Raw genomic sequence first — 22,709 nt, 5'->3', positions numbered from 1 at the left:
AATCTCTCTCAAATGGCACCCTATTCCCTATATAGACCCCTTTCTGAGGCACAAGGGCGATGTAAGCAATTTGGTTGCAGAACACGGGAGTTCTCAGATCGCCAGCAAAAAAAGCCTCCATTTACATTTAGCTTGAGTGCATTTCACACTACTTCTTGCTATAATTGTATTTTAAGGTTCGTATGAATGTCCTGCTTTATGTCTTTCATCACAAATCAACTGCATTATACTTAAACACTTCAACCAGTAAAATGGCTCTGGCTAGATTTGCTATTGTAATGTTTTTAAAATTGTATAACTGCCAGACCCCAGGAAGAGTAGCTGCAGTCAATGTCAATTAGCGTTAGCATTTTAGCTGACAACTGCCGCATCCAAAATAGGTATTTTGCAAAGATCACAACCAAATATAATCGTAGCGATTTGTTCAAGCAATAATCAAAACAACATTGTTAAGCGTATTACAACCCCAAAATATAGGGCACTGGTTACAACAACCTTTGAATGTTTCTTCGGTGGCGCTGACTGACAATGGGGGACTTCCTGCTTTTTTTCTACATCCAATGTGTGTCATGTACTGAAAAGGGGCCTATAGTGTACAGTTGTGGTCAAAAGTTTTGAGAATGACACAAGTATTGGTCTTCACAAAGTTTGCTGCTTCAGTGTTTTTAGATATTTTTGTCAGATGTTACTATGGTATACTGAAGTATAATTACAAGCATTCCATAAGTGTCAAAGGCTTTTATTGACAATTACATTAAGTTTATGCAAAGGGTCAATATTTGCAGTGTTGACCCTTCTTTTTCAAGAGCTTTGCAATTCGCCCTGGCATGCTGTCAATTAACTTCTGGGCCACATCCTGACTGATGGCAGCCGATTCTTGTATAATCAATGCTTGGATTGACCACAAGCTCTCAATGGGATTAAGGTCTGGGGAGTTTCCTGGCCATGGACCCAAAATGTCAATGGTTTGTTCCCCGAGCCACTTAGTTATCACTTTTGCCTTATGGCAAGGTGCTCCATCATGCTGGAAAAGGCATTGTTCGTCACCAACCTGTTCTTGGATGGTTGGGAGAAGTTGCTCTCGGAGGATGTGTTGGTACCATTCTTTATTCATGGCTGTGTTCTTAGGCAAAATTGTGAGTGAGCCCACTCCCTTGGCTGAGAAGCAACCCCACACATGAATGGTCTCAGGATGCTTTACTGTTGGCATGACACAAGACTGATGGTAGCGCTCACCTTGTCTTCTCCGGACAAGCTTTTTTCTGGATGCGCCAAACAATCTTAAAGGGGATTCATCAGAGAAAATGACTTTACCCCAGTTCTCAGCACTCCAATCCCTGTACCTTTTGCAGAATATCAGTCTGTCCCTGATGTTTTTCCTGGAGAGAAGTGGCTTCCTCGCTGCCCTTCTTGACACCAGGCCATCCTCCAAAAGTATTTGCCTCACTGTGCGTGCAGATGCACTCACACCTGCCTGCTGCCATTCCTGAGCAAGCTCTGCACTGGTGGTGCCCCGATCGCGCAACTGAATCAACTTTAGGAGACGGTCCTGGCGCTTGCTGGACTTTCTTGGGTGCGCTGAAGCCGCCTTCACAACAATTGAACCTCTCTCCTTGAAGTTATTGATGATCCGATAAATGGTTGATTTAGGTGCAATCTTACTAGCAGCAATATCCTTGCCTGTGAAGCCCTTTTTGTGCAACGCAATGATGACGGCACGCGTTTCCTTGCAGGTAACCATGGTTAACAGAGGAAGAACAATAATTTCAAGCACCACCCTCCTTTTTTAAGCTTCCAGTCTGTTATTCTAACTCAATCAGCATGACAGAGTGATCTCCAGCCTTGTCCTCGTCAACACTCTCACCTGTGTTAACGAGAGAATCACTGACATGATGTCAGCTGGTCCCTTTGTGGCAGGGCTAAAATGCAGTGGAAATGTTTTTTTGGGATTAAGTTCATTTTCATGGCAAAGAGGGACTATTAATTGCTATTCATCTTATCACTTGATAACATTCTGGAGTATATGCAAATTGCCATCATAAAAACTGAGGCAGCAGACTTTGTGAAAATTAATATTTGTGTCATTCTCAAAACTTCTGACCACGACTGTATGTAGGGATTAGGGTTCCAGCCTCTGTTTCTCCACAGCTGATGATGGGTCGTATTCTGTGGGCAGATGTAGGCCTAGGCTCTGTTTAGCTAGAACTAGGCTATGCTATGTATGTAATGTCTGAGTTTTTATTGGTGTGGTTGTGATTGTGACCCAGACCTAACAACTAGCATATGACTGGTCATAGGCCAAGATGTTGTAATAGAAGATTCAATAATTAGGCTAAATGTGTTTTGTCAATTTCATAAAAATTCTGCTGAACATAATTTTACTGACATGAATAGGCTAGTATTCAATGCAGGCTGAAGTGCTCTTATTGACTCTGTCCTGTAAGACCGAGTAGAGCTTTTAGTGAGGGCTAGGTAGGGTTGCAAACGGAGGGTATTTTACTGGAAACTTTCAAAGTTTACCAGTAAACTACCAGAATTTTGGTATCTTTCAAGGATTTTATGTCATCGATCACAACACACCTAGTGGCCCTTTTTGGTACTTCATATTATGACAGGTGTTTTATCTCTGGCCTGCTGTGCCTTATTACATGTAAAATATATTAAATGATTTCATACGTCTTTAAAATAAACAAATACTTACAAAGCTGTAAAACATTATCCTAAATATAAACCATCAACTTAGTGAATACCATTGGTGTTGTAATGATGGTTTCAGCATTAAATATCCCGTGTAGCTCAGTTGGTAGAGCATGGCTTTTGCAACGCCATGGTTGTGGGTTCGATTCCCACGGGGGGCCAGTATAAAAAAATAAGAAATGTATGCACTCACTAACTGTAAGTCACTCTGGATAAGAGCGTCTGCTAAATGACTAAAATGTAAAATATATTATCTTTTTTATGTCTATATATTTGTTGTCAATGTTTTGCCGTTAAACTGGTGGCAGTTATGAAGAAAAGTCAATAGTTGGAGGAGTTGCAGAGTTCATTGAAAATAATGGCATTGTTGCATATGTGTGCATAATGTCCATGAGTTTCTAGTAGATACACCATATGGTTCAAGAGAAAATAGCCTTAACTGAAAAAAACATCTAATGCCATTTTCAGTTATTAGGCTATTTTCTCTTGAACCATATGCTTTTTTCAGTTATTAGGCTATTTTCTCTTGAACCATATGCTTTTTTCAGTTATTAGGATATGTTCTATTGAACCATATGGTCTATCTACTAGAAGCTCATGGGCAATATGGACATGGAAAAATATATGAATACATGTATTTTTTATTCAATTTGCAGCAGTGAGAAAATCCACCCCTGCAAGACATGTGGGTCAGGGTAGGGGGTTGAATATAGCCTAGTCTTCCTGATGCTTTTTACTTAAGAAGATGGCACCGTACTGTATGGCTGCCGTCTTGGGAGCTCCGACCCAACTTTGCTATTTTGTGATTATTTTGGCATTTACCTTTTTATTTTTTTGTTGTTGCATGAAATGTATCCACTATAATTTCTTATGATCGACAATAACTTTTGAACATCAGATCGGCAGTTGCTAACAAATTCAGGCTTCAACTTCGACCATTCTGCCCTGGGCTCTTTGTCATTCCGACCCAATTTTTGGGCTATCCAAGAGGAAATGCCTGCGGAAAAGAGGCAGGAGAGGGAAGCCCATGGCGAGATTAAGGTGAAAGGAAAACCGGCCACCTCTTCCCTCTCTTCCATTGGCTTGATAGTAAGATGGATGACCTCCGATCGCAGATTTGCTATTAACGGGACTCTCGTAACTGCAATATTCTCAGCTTTTCTAAAACATGGCTTTTGGACAAGATACCCCCCATGGCTATCCAACTCAATGGATTCTCCATTCACCGAGCAGACAGGACATTAGATTCAGGAAAATTGAGAGGGGGAGGGGTATGCCTCTTCATCAACAGCAAATGGTGTGCTGACTGGTGCAGTGGAAGTCTCAACCTATTGTTCACCTGTCTTGGAATACCTGATGGTCAAATGCCGACCCTTCTATCTCCCGAAATAGTTTCCATCTCTTACCATGACTGCTGTATATATTCCACCTCAGGACAAGAAAAACAACAAGCTGGCACTTAACGAACGGAGGCTGCTTTCCTTATTGCCAGCTTTAACCCTATTTAAAACGTGACGCCAAACTTCCATCAACACGGCCGATTTAAAGTCCTAGACCGCTGTTACTTTTTTTACCCACAAGCAAGCGTACAAGGCCCTCCCTCGTCCCCCTTCGGCAAATCAGATCATGACTCTATACTTCTGCTTCCTGTCTACAAGCAGAAGCTCAAACAGGAAATGTCTGTGACTAGTGTTGTCACGATAACAGAATTTTGACTAAGATACCAGGTTTAGTATCACAATACTCGATACTATCATGATACTCAATACCAAAACGATACAAAGGCAAAAAAGGCATATTAGCCAAAGTCACAATGGCATTTGATCCAGACAGAAACTCTGCTACGGTCATGTGAAATCCATAGATTAGGGCCTAATTAATTGAATTGACAGATTTTCCTAATGTGAAATATAACTCAGTGAAATTGTTGCATGTTGCGTTTTTATATTTTTGTTCAGTATAATTGTAATAATTATAATTCCCGGCTGCCAATCGCCATACCCCCGAAGCACCTCTCACTCATATGGCTCTCTCAGGAACATGGTAAGACATGCCTCATAAAATGGAAAAATAAGTCCAGGTTTTAAACAATTACGGTAATGTTGTCTGCCTCCGCTCAGATTGCAAGGTGGGTGAACGAACAGTGCCTCAAGTATGTTGACAGAATCAAGTCTTTTAGATGTTAATATTAATAATGATCCTACATTATATTTGTCAAACCTGACTGGTGTTTAGCCTATGCATTCGGAAAGTATTCAGACCCCTTGACTTTTTCCACATTTTGTTACGGTACAGCCTTATTCTAAAATGCACACAATACCCAAAAATAACACAGAATAAACAGGTTTTTAGAAATGTTTGATAATTTTATTAAAAATAATGTAAATATGACATTTACATAAGTATTCAGACCCTTTAATCAGTAATTTGTTGAAGCACCTTTGGCAGCGATTACATCCAAGTCTTCTTGGGTATGACGCTACAAGCTTGGCACACCTGTATTTGGGGAGTTTCTCCCATTCTTCTCTGCAGATCCTCTCAAGCTCTGTCAGGTTGGATGGGGAGCGTCGCTGCACAACTATTTTCAGGTCTCTCCAGAGATGTTAGATCGTGTTCAAGTCCGGGCTCTGGCTGGGCCACTCAAGGACATTTAGAGACTTGTCCTGAAGCCACTCCTGTGTTGTCTTGGTTGTGTGCTTAGGGTTGTTATCCTGTTGGAAGGTGAACCTTTGCCCCAGTCTGAGGTCCTGAACACTCTGGATCAGGTTTTCATCAAGCATCTCTCTGTGCTTTTCTCTGTTCATATTTCCCTTGATCCTGACTAGTCTCCCAGTCGCTGCTGCTGAAAAACATCCCCACCACATGATGCTGGCACAACCATGCTTCACCGTAGGGATGGTGCCAGGTTTCCTCCTGACGTGACGTTTGGCATTCAGGCTAAAGAGTTCAATCTTGGTTTCATCAGACCAGAGAATCTTGTTTCTCATGGTCTGTGAGAGTCCTTTGGGTGCCTTTTGGCAAACTCCAAGTGGGCTGTCATGTGCCTTTTTACTGAGGAGTGGCTTCAATCTGACCACTCTACCATAAAGGCCTGATTGATGGAGTGCTGCAGAGATGGTTGTCCTTCTGGAAGGTTCTCCCATCTCCACAGAGGAATTTTGGAGCTCTGTCAGAGTGACCATCGGGTTCTTGGTCACCTCCCTGACCAAGGCCCTTCTCCCCAGATTGCTCAGTTTGGCCGGGCGGCCAGCTCTAGAAAGATTCTTGGTGGTTCCACACTTCTTCCATTGAAGAATGATGGAGGCCACTGTGTTCATGGGGACCTTCAATGCTGCAGAAATGTTTTGGTACCCTTTCCCCGATCTGTGCCTTGACACAATCCTGTCTGGGAGCTCTACGGCCAATTCCTTCGACCTCATGGCTTGGTTTTTGCTCTGACATGCACTGTCAACTTATATAGACAGGTGTGTGCCTTTCCAAATCATATCCAATCAATTGAATTTACCACAGGTGTACTCCACTCAAGTTGTAGAAACATCTCAAGGATGATCAATGGAAACAGGATGCACTTGAGCTCAATTTCGAGTTTTATAAATTTTCAGACATTTCAGAAAACCAGTTTTCGCTTTGTCATTATGGGGTATTGTGTGTAGATTGAGGATTATTTAAAAAAATCAGTTTTAGAATATGGCTGTAATGTAACAAAATGTGGGGAAGGGGTCTGAATACTTTCCGAATGCACTGTATACAGTGAGCTCCAATAGTATTGGGAAAGCGACAATTGTTTTGTTGTTTTGGCTCTCTACTCCAGCACTTTGGATTTGAAATGATACAATGACTATGAAGTTAAAGTGCAGACTGTCAGCTTTAATTTGAGGGGATTTTCATCCATATCTGGTGAACCGTTTATAAATTACAGCACATTTTGTACAACCCCATTTTAGGGACCCCAAAGTATTGGGACAAATTCACTTATGTTAATTAAAGTAGTAGAAAGTTAAGTATTTTGGCCCCATATTCACAGCACTCAATTACTACTTCAACCTTGGGACTCTACACATTTTGTAGGATGCATTTTATGTTTGTTTTGGTTGTGTTTGGTTGTGGTTTTGGTTGTGCCCAATACAAATTAATGGTACATTTTAGAGTAATTTAAAATAAAAATAGAATGTTTCTAAACACTTCTACATTAATGTGGATGCTACCATGATTATGGATAATAATTTTAATTTTAATTTTAATTTTAATTCAGGATAATCCTGAATGAATCGTGAATAATGATCGGTGAGAGAGTTAGAGGTAAAAATATCATACCCCCCCGAAAATGCTAACCTCCCCTGCTATTGTAATGATTAGAGGTTAGCATGTCTTGGGGGTATGATATTTGTCTAACTTTCTCATTCATCATTATTCACGATTTATTCAGGACTATCCGTAATCATGGTGGCATCCACATTAATGTAGAAGTGTTTAGAAACATACTGTATTCTATAATTATTTACAATAAAAATGTCTAACTACACTTTTTACTACTTTAATATCCATATAAGTATACTTTTGGTCCCCTAAAATGGGGGGGACTATGTACAAAAACTGTTGTAAATTCTAAACGGTTCACCTGATATGGAGGAAAATACCCTCAAATTAAAGCTGACAGTCTGCACTTTAACCTCATAGTCATTGTATCATTTCCAATCCAAAGTGGTGGAGTACAGAGCCAAAACAACAAAACGTGTCACTGTCCCAATACTTTTGGAGCTCACTGTAGTGGTTTGGCCCGTTTTATAACCTTATTTCTGTGGTAAATGGTTCCTAGGCCTAGGTGCTCTTCACAGGCACAGTGTCCCTCGTTGAATGACGTAGCTGTGCCGACTCTGACGGGAGTGGTTCCCTCCCTGAGGAAAGAATGGGAGGGGGGAGAGTAGATATCTCCTCCCCCCTGGTGTGTTGCACTCAAAAATGAATGACCTCCCCTTCCTAAATGTATGACATCACCGTCTGTCAGTGGCTTCGATGCCTGAAATGTGACGATGCAGCAAGTCAAGGGGAAAACAATCAATAGCATGAAGCATTCTCCATCCGGAGGTTGCCTCAGGAGTACTGCGTAGTAACGCTATACCCTGGTCCATGAAAAGAAGAGTAATTTGATTTCATTGATCCAGGTTTTTAGGTGGTATTCATTAATTAATTGATCATAACTTCATTTTGTAGCAATGATTATTATCACGCATTAGCCTAAAGGCAATGGTGGACTTCTTATTTCTCGTTCAGCTAGATTTGTCCAACCCCTCATTTCAATGGCTCATTGACCTTACTGTTGGTGGCAATGCTGGGTTATTTAGCATTGTTTTAAAAGCCGTTCAGTGCTTATACTGAGCCATATTCACAGTGTAAGGAACCAAAGGAGGGCCACGTTTTTGAATTATTGACCAGGGCCTGTATTCTTATAGCATCTTGATCTAGTATCAGGTCCCCCCCGTCCATGTGATCGTATTTATTATCATCTAAGAGGCAAAACAGATCCTAAATTATTGTAGATGGGGCGGATGACTTTGTGTGCCGGTCACGTCCTTGTTCTTATCACTGCAAGGCAAATGGGGCGGCAGGTAGCCTGGCAGGTAGGAGCGTTGGGCCAGTAACCGAAAGGTTGCTGGGTGGAATCCCCGAGCTGACAAGGTAAAAGTCTGTCGTTCTGTCCCTGAGCAAGGCAGTTAACCCACTGTTCCCCGGCCACCGATGACGTGGATGTCGATTAAGGCAGCCCCCTGCACTAAATGTGGAAGACACATTTCAGTTGAATGCATTCCGTTGTACAACTGACTAGGTATCCCCCTTTCCCTTTCCAAATGGCCGCTTCCCCTCCTCTTTTAGCCTTAATCATTAAAACAGTGCCACTCCCTCCCCTCAATGGTTATTGGGCTGTCCTCACTCCTACCTTTACAGCTCACACCACAATAAAATAATCTCTTCTTTGCCTTCCTCTCTTCCCCTCTCTCCTACCGTCCCTCATCTTATCATCATCGCTCTCTCACTTGAATCGCTCTCTCTTCCCCTCTCACCATTTTTCATCCTATTTCTCGCACTGAAATCTGAGAATGGTATCCTCTTCTCGCAGACAATTCCATTAGGCTTAGTTTCACAGAATGATTTTCTCTGAATAGGCTATATCTCACTATATCCCTCTTTAGGCTTTACTGTAGTGTCTCGACTATCTGGTCTACCTTCTACTCCAAACAGAGAATCAATCTCCATTGGACTGCTACAGTTAGCTAAAGAACTTAGCCTACATCTTCCTCCAAGAATGCCTGCCATCTCTGAATATGCATTCTAATTAGCCTATCTGTCTTCTCTTTTGATGAAGGCTTGAGGGGCAACACGCCTCCATTCATTGACTGCTGAAAATAAATATGAATAATTGTTTATTTGCGAGTCATGGCTGTATTTCTTAAACTTTATCTCAATTTTCTCCACAGACTGATAACCTAGATGGGGCCTTCTGTGTGCCGGACATCAAGCTGCACAGTAACCCATCGGCGTTCAACGTGTACTGCAACGTGCGCCACTGCGTGCTGGACTGGCAGCAGCGGGAGTCGTCCCTGGCGCTGGCCTCACGGAGCTCCGTGCAGAGCGGTGACTCGGACAGCGAGGAGGAGGAGGAGTATCGTGAGCCCGCCATCAAGCTGCCCAAGGTAACTTCAGAAGCACAGAGATGGGAACAGGGTTGGTGGAAGGGTAGAAATACAATGACTAGAACAGGTTGAGGACCAAAGCTAGATAGCCCGGTAAATTTGAATATTTACCCTGTGGCAGCAGCCATCAATTAGACATTGGTTGCTGTTGCCGTGTAAATATTCAAATTTACCGGACTATCTAGCTCGGGTCCTCAACCTGTTATCCCAATATATTGGATACCACCCTTGATCCATCAAGCTTCCTAAGGTCAGAAAGAATGGAACGAATTGGTATCAGTTAAATCCAGCACAATTGTCCTAAAGTATAAAATGCATCTTGAATTTTCCTAAATAATCATTTAGCAAAATAAAAGTTGTAATGTGATCTCCTTAGTAAGTTGCACATCATACCGCGCCCTAACTGTGGGCATCTGTCCTGCCTTATACCTATCCATTTTAGTCTAGTCTATATGGTGCATGGTGAACTTTGCCTCTAGACATTGACCTAGAGTCAGTTTAGCATTTTCTCCACCAAAGGTTAGGATTGGGGAGGGGAAGCTGATCATAGATCTCTACCTAGTGGAATTTTCACCCCTGTAGCCTATATCCTGTATCTCCCATTGCTCTCTGGTTCCCGCCCCGACACTGAACTCTGTTACTCTGGGTTAGTGTTGTTGAACCCTTTTGACTGCCATGATAATTTATAGCAACACTATGAGAGGCTTAAAGCACTGGTCTGTGAGGATTAGCTACCGCCTTGTCTAACTCACTCAATCTCTCACTCACTGACTCACTCTCTTTCCGTGTCTGCCTCTCGCTGTCTCTCACTCTCGCTGTCTCTCACTCGCTGTGTCGCTGGCTCGTTATCTTTTTTTCTTTCAGCTCTCTCTGAGTCTCACTTTATTTTTCTCTCTCTCTGCCTCTCTCTCTCGTTTCTCTTGTTTGTTGTTTTCTCTCTGTCATGTCTCCCTTTCTCTCTGTTCCTCTCTGGTCGTCACTGCTTTGCCACTGTGGCCTCATTGAAACAGGGCATGTCCCCAGGAGCAATATCACAACACACAGAGGAGGGCGTGTGTGTGTAGCTGGTCTATGTTTGCGTGTGTGTCCTGCATCCCCCGCATTTTTTTGCGCCGGCCGTCGGCTAATTAGCTGTTTACAGACCAAAGATCAAGCATGGTGGTGGTGGTGTGATGGTTTGGGGATGCTTTGCTGCCTCAGGACCTGGACGACTTGCCTTAATAGAAGGAACCATGAATTCTGCTCTGTATCAGAGAATTCTACAGGAGAATGTCAGACCATCCGTCCGTGAGCTGAAGCTGAAGCGCAGCTGGGTCATGCAGCAAGACAATGATCCAAAACACACAATCAAGTCTACATGAAAATTGCTAAAAAGCAACAAATTGGAAGTTTTGGAATGGCCTAGTCAAAGTCCAGACCTAATCCCAATTGAGATGTTGTGGCAGGACTTGAAACGAGCAGTTCATGCTTGAAAACCCACACGTCACTGAGTTAAAGCAGTTCTGCATGGAAGAGTGGGCCAAAATTCCTCCACAGCGACGTGAGAGACTGATCAACAACTACAGGAAGCATTTGGTTGGAGTCATTGCAACTAAAGGTGGCACAACCAGTTATTGAGTGTAAGGGGGCAATTACTTCTTCACACAGGGGAATTGGGTGTTGCATAACTTTGTTTATGAAATAAATATGTAATTGTTGTTATTTGTCCACTTATGTTCCCTTTATCTAATATTAGGTTTTGGTTGAAGATCTGATAACATTCAGTATCACAAATATGCAAAAGTAGAGAAAATTAGAAAGGGGGCAAATACTTTTTCATAGCACTGTATACTAGGCTACTTTTAATTTAAAAGTTTCAAATCGCTAGTCCGTCGAGCCCTCTCCCACTAGAATGAACGGTATGCATCTTCTAGCGATCTATTGATAGGATAGATGGGCGCCTGTTAGTCACAAAGCGAGCGACGACAGGGAAACGCAGTCTGCTCTCTGTCCTGCCTCCCAGTACAATTTGTCTGTGCAGAAGTTGGTTGCAGTCTAATTTCTTTACACGGAGAAGGGAGAGCGCATGATGCGTGTATTTGGGCGTTCCATGTAATGTAAGTGGTAACGATGAGTCGAAATCCACTTAGTGAGTGACTCTCGTCAGTCAGTGTAACCTACCGAATCGCATCGTTGAGAGCCGTTCATTTGGTCCATAGTTTGCATAGGCTACTGGTAGGCCTAGGCTTTTTGCCGTTTCTCTGCAGATAAATTATGAAAAAGTTCGATGAAGATGGTCAATCATCACTGCAGGAACAATAGGTCCACATTTGATAGTTAGGGCCCTCATGGAATCCAGGCATTAAAATGGAATTCAACAATATTAAAAAATGTATTGACCTCATTAGGGAATCCACTAAATGTATTGAAAATGTATAAATTTTCCCAAGTTTATCATAAGACCTGAACAGAATGGGGGGGGGGGGGAAATACCTAGTCAGTTGCACAACTGAATGAATTCAACCGAAATGTGTCTTCCGCATTTAACCCAACCCCTTTGAGTCAAGAGAGGTGCAATGGGCTGCCTACATCGACATCCACGTCATCTGCGCCCAGGGAGCAGTTGTTGTTGGGGGTTAACTGCCTTGCTCAAGGGCAGAACAACTTATTTTTGGCTTCCAGTTACTGGCTCAACGCTCATACCCGCCAGGCTACCCTGTCACCTCTGCAGTGATTCGTATTTCCTAGAACTTTTTGAAGAGGCAACGAGAATGCCCCTATCTGTGTGTGTGCGGCGTACACATCTACCTCTTTGTCTAGCCGTTAGCAATGATGCTAATGAAAACAGTCTTCTGGTAGATGGAAAGGCTTTCCCAAAAGCCTTGTCAGTTAAATGCTAACTACAAAGTAGCCTATGCTTACCTGGCAGAATGATTATAATGATTATTTTAATAAATCCAGTGGGTATTTGTTTTGCAAACTCTACCATCACATGTGCGCTACAAAAACACAGCTAGACAACAGCCTCTTGCTAGGTGTACACTTGAATTAAAGGGTAACTTTTTGATGGAGGAGACTGTTATAGAGGAGTGTAAATGCTATTTTTAGGCTGGATCATGTAGTTGAATTGTATTGTTGTATGTTTTAATTCTGTAATATATTGATTGTTGCTGCCTTCTTGGCCAGGTCTCCCTAGAAAAAGAGACTCTGGTTCTCAATTGGCTTTTCCTGGTTAAATATAGGTAAAAAAATAAAATGGAAAAAAAAAACTCACCCAAAAATCCATATTTCTCAGATTTTTCCCAGACCTCAAAAGTGGTCTCCAAATGTGGTTTAAGCATTGTTGTGGACTTAGAACATCCAATTTGGTTGTTTTTCTATTTTTAAAAGTCGGATTTTGAAAGTGAAAACCTGGAAAAACTATTTGGGAATGAACAAAACGGACTAAGGCAAAAAATACATGATTTTAGGGCCCTACCTAATGATAATTAAGGGGAGGGCGGGCGGAGGGGGGGCATGGTTATGGCTAATAGGAGTACAGGCAGAGGTCTCCAGAATTTTTAATGAATTTTTTTGCATAAAGTTATTGCCAGTAACACCTGTAGGGGATTTAGTTGATGAAAAGAGAAGTGCTGGAAGAGAGGTGTTATGTGTACAGTGAGGGGAAAAAATATTTGATCCCCTGCTGATTTTGTAAGTTTGCCCACTGACAAAGAAATGATCAGTCTAACTCTGTCCATAAGGTGTAGATAGTAAGTATAGATCGGAAGTAGAGGCCTGGGCATTGTTGTTCACTAATTTACTCCAAGTAGGGAAAGGATGGCGGGGTTGAAAAGTAATAAAGGGGAGTATATATATATATATATATATATATATATATATATATATATATATATATATATATATATATATATATATATATATAAAAACATGGGGGATTGGAAGTGATGCAGACAATTACATTGATAGAAGATTCAATCTATCTGCAATATTAAGCTGATCCACCCCCCCCCGAAAAAAAAGAAATGATCAGTCTATAATTTTAATGGTAGGTTTATTTGAACAGTGAGAAACAGAATAACAACAACAAAATCCAGAAAAACGCATGTCAAATGTTATAAATTGATTTGCATTTTAATGAGGGAAATAAGTATTTGACCCTCTCTCAATCAGAAAGATTTCTGGCTCCCAGGTGTCTTTTATACAGGTAACGAGCTGAGATTAGGAGCACACTCTTAAAGGGAGTGCTTCTAATCTCAGCTTGTTACCTATATACAGTGGGGAAAAAAAGTATTTAGTCAGCCACCAATTGTGCAAGTTCTCCCACTTAAAAAGATGAGAGAAGCCTGTAATTTTAATCATAGGTACACGTCAACTATGACAGACAAAATGAGAATTTTTTTTCTCCAGAAAATCACATTGTAGGATTTTTAATGAATGTATTTGCTAATTATGGTGGAAAATACGTATTTGGTCAATAACAAAAGTTTCTCAATACTTTTGTTATATAACCTTTGTTGGCAATGACACAGGTCAAATGTTTTCTGTAAGTCTTCACAAGCTTTTCACACACTGTTGCTGGTATTTTGGCCCTTTCCTCCATGCAGATCTCCTCTAGAGCAGTGATGTTTTGGGGCTGTCGCTGGGCAACACGGACTTTCAACTCCCTCCAAAGATTTTCTATGGGGTTGAGATCTGGAGACTGGCAAGGCCACTCCAGGACCTTGAAATGCTTCTTACGAAGCCACTCCTTCGTTGCCAGGGCGGTGTGTTTGGGATCATTGTCATGCTGAAAGACCCAGCCACGTTTCATCTTCAATGCCCTTGCTGATGGAAGGAGGTTTTCACTCAAAATCTCACGATACATGGCCCCATTCATTCTTTCATTTACACGGATCAGTCGTCCTGGTCCCTTTGCAGAAAAACAGCCCCAAAGCATGATGTTTCCACCCCCATGCTTCACAGTAGGTATGGTGTTCTTTGGATGCAACTCAGCATTCTTTGTCCTCCAAACACGACGAGTTGAGTTTTTACCAAAAAGTTCTATTTTGGTTTCATCTGACCATATGACATTCTCCCAATCCTCTTCTGGATCATCCAAATGCACTCTAGCAAACTTCAGACGGGCCTAGACATGTACTGGCTTAAGCAGGGGGACACGTCTGGCACTGCAGGATTTGAGTCCCTGGCGGCGTAGTGTGTTACTGATGGTAGGCTTTGTTACTTTGGTCCCAGCTCTCTGCAGGTCATTCACTAGGTCCCACCGTATGGTTCTGGGATTTTTGCTCACCGTTCTTGTGATCATTTTGACCCCACGGGGTGAGATCTTGCGTGGAGCCCCAGATCGAGGGAGATTATCAGTGGTCTTGTATTTGTGTCTTCCATTTCCTAATAATTGCTCCCACAGTTGATTTCTTCAAACCAAGCTGCTTACCTATTGCAGATTCAGTCTTCCCTGCCTGGTGAAGGTCTACAATTTTGTTTCTGGTGTCCTTTGACAGCTCTTTGGTCTTGGCCATAGTGGAGTTTGGAGTGTGACTGTTTGAGGTTGTGGACAGGTGTCTTTTATACTGATAACAAGTTCAAACAGGTGCCATTAATACAGGTAATGAGTGGAGGACAGAGGAGCCTCTTAAAGAAGAAGTTACAGGTCTGTGAGAGCCAGAAATCTTGCTTGTTTGTAGGTGACCAAATACTTATTTTCCACCATAATTTGCAAATAAATTCATTAAAAATCCTACAATGTGATTTTCTGGATATTTTTTCTCTCATTTTGTCTGTCATAGTTGACGTGTACCTATGATGAAAATTACAGGCCTCATCTTTTTAAGAGCGAGAACTTGCACAATTGGTGGCTGACTAAATACTTTTTTTCCCCACTGTAAAAGACACCTGTCCACAGAAGCAATCAATCAATCAGATTCCAAACTCTCCACCATGGCCAAGACCAAAGAGCTCTCCAAGGATGTCAGGGACAAGATTGTAGACCTACAAAAGGCTGGAATGGGCTACAAGACCATCGCCATGCAGCTTGGTGAGAAGGTGACAACAGTTGGTGCGATTATTCGCAAATGGAAGAAACATAACATAACTGTCAATCTCCCTCAGCCTGGGGCTCCATGCAAGATCTCAACTCGTGGAGTTGCAATGATCATGAGAACGGTGAGGCATCAGCCCAGAACTACACGGGAGGATCTTGTCAATGATCTCAAGGCAGCTGGGACCATAGTCACCAATAAAACAATTGGTAACACACTACGCCTTGAAGGACTGAAATCCTGCAGCGCCCGCAAGGTCCCCCTGCTCAAGAAAGCACATATACAGGCCCGTCTGACGTTCGCCAATGAACATCGGAATGATTCAGAGGAGAATTGTGTGAAAGTGTTGTGGGCAGATGAGACCAAAATTGAGCTCTTTGTCATCAACTCAACTCGCCGTGTTTGGAGGAGGAGGAATGCTGCCTATGACCCCAAGAACACCACCCCCACCGTCAAACATGGAGGTGGAAACATTATGCTTTGGGGGTGTTTTTCTGCTAAGGGGACAAGACAACTTCACCGCATCAAAGGGACGATGGACGGGGCCATGTACCGTCAGATCTTGGGTGAGAACCTCCTTCCCTCAGCCAGGTCATTGAAAATGGGTTGAGGATGGGTATTCCAGCATGACAATGACCCAAAACACACGGCCAAGGCAACAAAGGAGTGGCTCAAGAAGAAGCACATTAAGGTCCTGGAGTGGCCTAGCCAGTCTCCAGACCTTAATCCCATAGAAAATCTGTGGAGGGAGCTGAAGGTTCGAGTTGCCAAACGTCAGCCTCGAAACCTTAATGACTTGGAGAAGATCTGCAAAGAGGAGTGGGACAAAATCCCTCCTGAGATGTTTTAAAACCTGGTGGCCAACTACAAGAAACGTCTGACCTCTGTGATTGCCAACAAGGGTTTTGCCACTAAGTACTAAGTCATGTTTTGCAGAGGGGTCATACTTATTTCCCTCATTAAAATGCAAATGAATGTATAACATTTTTGACATGCGTTTTTCTGGATTTTTTTGTTATTCTGTCTCTCACTGTTCAAATAAACCTACCATTAAAATTATAGACTGATCATGTCTTTGTCATTGGGCAAACGTACAAAATCAGCAGGGGATCAAATACTTTTTTCCCTCACTGTATATCTTTTTCAATAGCGAGCCATGAAGGGGTGGAGCGATCTACCATGCCAGGGTATGCATCCTGTCAATAAACCAGTGCTCTAGCATTTGCTGCCCAATAATAATGCTGAAAATTTGGCAGACTCAGGCCCCCTAATTTTGGGGGCCTGATTATGTTTTTTTGAGATACGGTGTACTTTGTATCCCCACACAAAAGGCAAGATGAGAGAATCCAAGGATTTGAAAAAAGCTTTAGTTAAAAATATAGGCAGATTCTGAAAGAGATAAAGGAATCTGGGGAGTGTATCCATTTTAATAGCATTAACGCGGCCTATCATAGTTAGATGCAACACTCTCCAGATCTCAATGTTGCACTTCAACTTCTCCATCATGTCGCTGTAGTTCAATTTATAAATCAATTTAGGGTCCTTTGGGATGACGACACCTAAATATAAAATGTTGTCTCCTGTGATTTTAAAAGGTATATGTTTAAGAAACTCTGGGTTTAAGTCACCTTTAAGAGTCATGCATTCACTTTTATCCCAGTTTATGATGTACCCAGAGAGTGCTCCAAATGATTCGATGAGCTCCAATAGCGGTGGGAGTGACTCTTCGGGGCGTGAGACGTACAAAATGACGTCATCCGCATATAGCGAGATGCGGTGATCAACCTTGCCCATGTTTAGCGGAGCAATGACAGGATGGCTTCTGATACTAATAGCTAAGGGTTCCATAGCAATGGCGAATAGCAACGGACTCAAGGGGCACCCCTGGCGGCAGGAATCCAAAAACAACCAGCAAGTGGAAACGGAGATGATTTATTGTAATTAGTGAGAACTGAAGCAGTCGGGCACGCATATAGTATTTAAACCCAAGAGACAAAACTCGCCCAGACCAAACTCATTTATTACTGTCAGGATGTAGTTCCATTCCAATTGGTCAAATGCTTTTTGACCGTCAAGTGCAAGAATCGCAACTTTAGAATCTTTGTCATGTTTGGAATACATGATGTTCATCAGTTGCCTAACGTTGGAAAATGAGAATCTGCCTGGGATAAAACCAGTTAGGTCATGATCAATTATAGTGAAAATGCATTTATATAGTCTGTTTGCGAGTATTTTAGTAAACACATTAAGATCGCATCCGAGGAGGGCGAAAGGACGATATGAAGATGGATCTGTTTCATCTTTATCTTTCTTTAATATTAGGAGATATTGGCTGAGTATAAAGACTCCGGGAGTCTGCAAGTTTCAATAGAGTGTTTAAACACCCTCAACATAAGAGGAGTAACTTTTTCTAAATATGCTTTGTAAAACTCTACCAAAGCTGTCAGGGCCAGCCGCTTTACCGTTAGGGAAGGAACGTACTGCAGAGACAACCTCTTTTAAAGTTATCTCTGCATTTAGCTCCCTTTGAGCAGCGCTGCATAATTTAGGTAGGGAAAGGGAATGGAGGAAATCAGAACTTCTACAGTAGTCTTTGAAGTGTAGAGGTCTTGATAAAACTTTGAAACATGCATTCATTTATTTTGGGTCCGTAGTAACAGCTCCTGTACTAGATTACATTTTATGAATAGCTTTATTGGCCTGTATACCTCTCAGCTGGCGCGCCAGTAGTTTATCCGGCTTGTCACCCAACTCAAAGTGTTTTTGTTTAATCTTTAATAGCATTGTCTTTACTTGGTTAGAGAGAATAGTGTTCTATTCATATTTTGAGTTCTATTATGTCATTCAACTTGGAAGATAAGGGCGCTTCCATATAATCTCTTTCAAGCACTGGGAGCTGTGCCTTGATTTCTAATCTTCTCTGCCTACATTTTTTAATGGTAGCCTCATGATATTATATGCCTACGCATAACAGCCTTAAATGCCTCCCACAAAGTGGAGTCGGAAACATCAGCAGTATCATTCTGGGACATATAGTCCATAATTAAATTGGCTGTTTATTGGTGAAATTGTTCATCATTGAGAAATGTTGGATTAAATCGCCAGCTAAATTGAGGCTTTGTTCTGCCAAAATCCATTTGTAATAAAATGGGACTGTGATCGGAAATTATTATATTATGGTACTTGGTAGAGGTGACTTTTAACGAGTCTGTTAAAAAGTAGTAAATTCTTGTTTATGATTTATACGCATGTGAGATGAAAGAATAATCCTTATCCTTAGGCTGTTATCTTCAAATATCTAGGTTTATTGTTCCAATTAAATTATTCAAGACAGTAGTGGAATTTAGTGAAGTGGTAGGGCAAGTATGAAGCCTATCCATAGGATCCAAAATGCAGTTAAAATCTCTGCCTGTAATTAAGTGTGTGGTTGATAAATCTGGTAAGAGATTGAAGACATTCCGAAAGTACCCTGGGTCATCGAAATTTGGTGTTTAAAGATTAATAAAAAAAAAAAATTGTGATAGAATATGGCCTATTACTATAATAAAGCGGCTTATAGTTGAAATGTTTGAATGGGATGTTTTTTCGTAATATGGCTACACCTCTAGCCTTGGATGAGAAAGTTGATTGATAAATCTGTGATACCAACTACATTTGAATCTCCATTGCTCAGTATGGTTTATGTGAGTTTCTTGTAGTAACATAATATCTCCAGATAAAGATTTCAAATGGGGAAAAAAGCCTTTTTTTCAAATTTGTTCTCAAACCTCGTACATTCCACGAAAGAAGGGTAATGTCGATATGAGTTACCAGTAGCCATAATAAATAATTATTTGGTCCTCCAAATACATTAAAATTGTAGCAGTAGGGCTTGCACAACACGTAAAGAGCAAAGGAAAAATGAAAAACACAAACATTCTCCACCTCCCTATCCCCATCCACTTCCCCAAATTAAGTGGAATATAAGTTCCCCCATAAACACTGTGGAACTGCTGGACACTACAAGGAGACATAGGCTAGCTAACCAATTTATAATGAAACTAAATTAGCGTACTTTCAGGTGGTCTGAATGAGCCCCCTCACCCTTATGTCTAGAACAATTGCTCTTATAAAATAACTGAATTGAGCCAAACAATGTAGTCAATATGTCCCTACTGAAATAGGGAAACCGGTCAGGTGCAGTCTTACCCGCCTTTAGGACTATGATAGCGCTGTCATATCTAAAAACTTTGGGATAATCGGAACTACCTCTCCTGGTGAACAGCTACTCGGGACGGCCCTATCGGTTCTAGGCGTCGGTGGCTATGGTAGTAATCCTGTCAATGAAAGGCATATTGTGGTTTTTCGAACACCTTCACTACCGTATCATGGGTAAGAATCAGCTGAGCAGGGAAGAGGATGCCGTGTCTGATTCCCGCATCTCTGAGTTTCTTCCTAGCTCCATCGAAGGCCTGGCGCTGCTTGGTGACCTCAGCAGTGTAGTCTGGGTATATGTTAACCCGAGCCCTGTTGAAGGACATGGGTAATTGCTGGCGGGACAGACGCAGAATATTTTCCTTCTCGGGGTTGTGGTGTATTTTAGCAATCATATGACGTGGGGCCGTGTAGCTGAGAGCATACCGATGGGGTGCGCTCAGTCCACTTTTAGGCCTTTGGGGAAATTGTCAATCCCTAACAGTTTTGGTATGAGTACTGCCACGAACTGTGTTGGTCTGCCCTTCTCAATTTTTTCTTCGAAGACTGTGATTTTGATATTCGAACGCCTTAAACCTTCCCTCGAGGTCAAATAGCTTGAGTTTCATAGCTTTGTTTGCTGTTAGTAGCTCTTCATACTGTCCCTCGAGGGTGGTGCTGCGTGTCTCGTGGTCACCTGCGTTTCCTTCCAGGTCAATAATGCGGGTTGTGTGGTCAGCCAGGGAGGTTTGCACTGATTGTAAGGAGGAGTCCAGATTATTAAATTGAGCGTTCATGTCCTCTTCCATTTTCTTGATAGCTGCTAATATGATAGTCGGTGAAAGCTCAGAGTCCGGGTTAGCCATGCTAGCCATTACGGCCAGGCTAATGCAAGCATCGCCATCCTCGTCTTGTGCTGTGGTGGGTTCAGACACAACGGTAGGGACTTTTCCGTCTTTCATGCTGGTTGTTTTTTGATTAATTAGTTTCCCCTTGGCCGTGTTTCTCATAGGGTTTCTCATTGTAGCAGTTTGGTCAGGCAAAAGTAGAATTTAAATCAAATTTAAGCAGGGGTGAGGAGGTGGAAGTCGGAGAAGCGTCTACTCCAGGGTTCTTCAATTCCGGTCCTGGAGGGCCGAAACACTTCTGTTTTTTATTTCTACCCGGTAGTTAATTGCACTCACCTGGTGTCCCAGGTCTGAATTAGCCTCTGATTAGAAGGAGAGGATGAAAAACAGGCGTTTCGGCCCTCCAGGACCGGAATTGAAGAACCCTGCTCTACTCCATGTGGTGCTCACTAGCGCCCCCAGCTAATTCAGTTCTATGTGTAGGCTAAAGTAGAAATTAAGAAGCGAATAGATCATCTTATGCGCTGACCTTATGTTTAGCCAAGCTGACGGCAACTGGCTAGCCTATCTAACGTTAGCTAGCTTATATTTCTCTGTCAAATCACAATTATGCCAAGATGGCAAGAACCAGTGTCTGGAATGTATTTCATGAGACACTCGTTCTACAATACCTTGCCACGAAAGTAGCTTTTAATTTAGTTTCAAAGTTACATCACGTCATGTTACCTTGGAAACGATATCAACTACAGCTCAGCTGTCCTACAACACAATATTCTATAATTGGCTAGTTTTGTCTCGTCTCTCCTTATGTCCGCTGTTAGATCTTTCATGTTTTGTTTCCTTGCCACGATACTAATGAGTATCACGATACTGGTATCGTCCCGGACCTAATATTTATGTGCTTCTAGAGGCCGTATGTCTACACTTTACCTAGCAAATCAGAATCAGTTGTGTGTAGGGTACAGCTTCAGCTCTCTAACCAGAACTAGAAAAGTACATTTCCTGAAGAAAATGTGGTGTGCATGCTAGCTTGTGAAGGATCGATTGATTGATAGGAAAGCCTGAACATGTGAAAGTTGGTTTGGTGTCTCTAGCTTGAACGGATCAAGAGTTACTGTTGGTGGGTTATTTTATGCAAATGTATATAGTTATAGTTGATGATCATCTTAAAGAATTTGAAGTTAGGATAGCCTCAATGTTTTAAAGTTGGTCTTCTATCGTAATTGGTCAAGGAGCAGGACCATTTTAAATAGTTTCCATTGTATTACTATGGTTCTAATTCATACCAATGTTAATTTATGCAAATTTTAAATGGTTATAATATAGTATAAACATTTTAATGCAAACAATCTAAATTGGTCTGAACATCTCAACGTTAGTTTGGCGTTGATCGCTTAAACGGTGTTAGAACAATGGTGAATCCAAATACTTCCCATTCAAGCCCTATAGAGCTTTTATTAACAAATGTTTATAGTTCCAAAACTATAAATGTTATTGAAATTCTGAATGCAAGCGACGTTAGTTTGGCATTGATAGTTTAAATGGTGTAGGAGGAGATACACACCCAGATTTCAAACATTTCCCCATGCAAGTATTTTGCAGTTGAAATGCATTGGGAGGTCATTTAAATATTATTGTAGTACAAAAAGTATAAATGTGACCGACCGGTTCGATTCGGTCTTATGTAGCAACATTTGAAAAGTTTTTTAAATTTATTTTTTACATTTGATAAAAGTAGAGACTCAGAGCTAGAAAATGGTATGCCATACACTACAGTTGAGGAACAATGGGAAAGTCATTCTGCTTTGAAAGTTGATAAACTTGTAACCTCACTTTTGAGAAAATGGCCTTTGAATGTTTTGGTACACCTACTGGAGAGCTCTACTTTGTCTACACCCATTCAGCATCGTTCAAACGTTCACACCCTCTTAAGCTTTAGCCCCACCTATCTCTTTAAGGGTTGATCCGAGCGTTCTGTCCAAACAGCAGTCAAGCGCCCAAGCTAACATTGGCTAGCTTGCTAGCTACTTCCAGACAATGAGAGAACAGCTCACTCTGACCATTTTACTCGCCATAGCAGAGCTGGTTATCCAGAGCGTTGGTGACTGCAACTGTGCTGCTGGCAACAATTTACACTTTTTTGCAAACGTTTAGTGCGTTATTCGTCAGTTATTCTGCGCTCTGGCACACTCAGATGAGAGTGCTCTGAAATCGGAGTAGATAGCCAGAGCGAATTTACCAGCTACGTCTATCAACAGCTGTCGCAGTGACATCATGAACATTCT

The 22,709-nt window shown here is 41.7% G+C and overlaps 1 protein-coding gene across 2 annotated transcripts in view; it reads left to right on the top strand.

Moving 5' to 3' along the window:
- mycbp2 (MYC binding protein 2) overlaps positions 1-22,709 on the top strand; it is a 318,384-nt gene that overhangs the window by 7,870 nt on the left and 287,805 nt on the right. For both annotated transcript variants that reach the window (XM_041843995.2, XM_041843996.2), the window contains exon 3: positions 9,171-9,386. In XM_041843995.2, coding sequence (XP_041699929.1) covers positions 9,171-9,386 — 216 coding nt within the window. The remainder of the gene's footprint in view (positions 1-9,170; positions 9,387-22,709) is intronic.

The sequence above is a fragment of the Coregonus clupeaformis genome, chromosome 23, assembly GCF_020615455.1.
Source record: "Coregonus clupeaformis isolate EN_2021a chromosome 23, ASM2061545v1, whole genome shotgun sequence".
NCBI lineage: Eukaryota > Metazoa > Chordata > Actinopteri > Salmoniformes > Salmonidae > Coregonus > Coregonus clupeaformis.
This window is presented reverse-complemented; position numbering and strand designations above follow the sequence as displayed.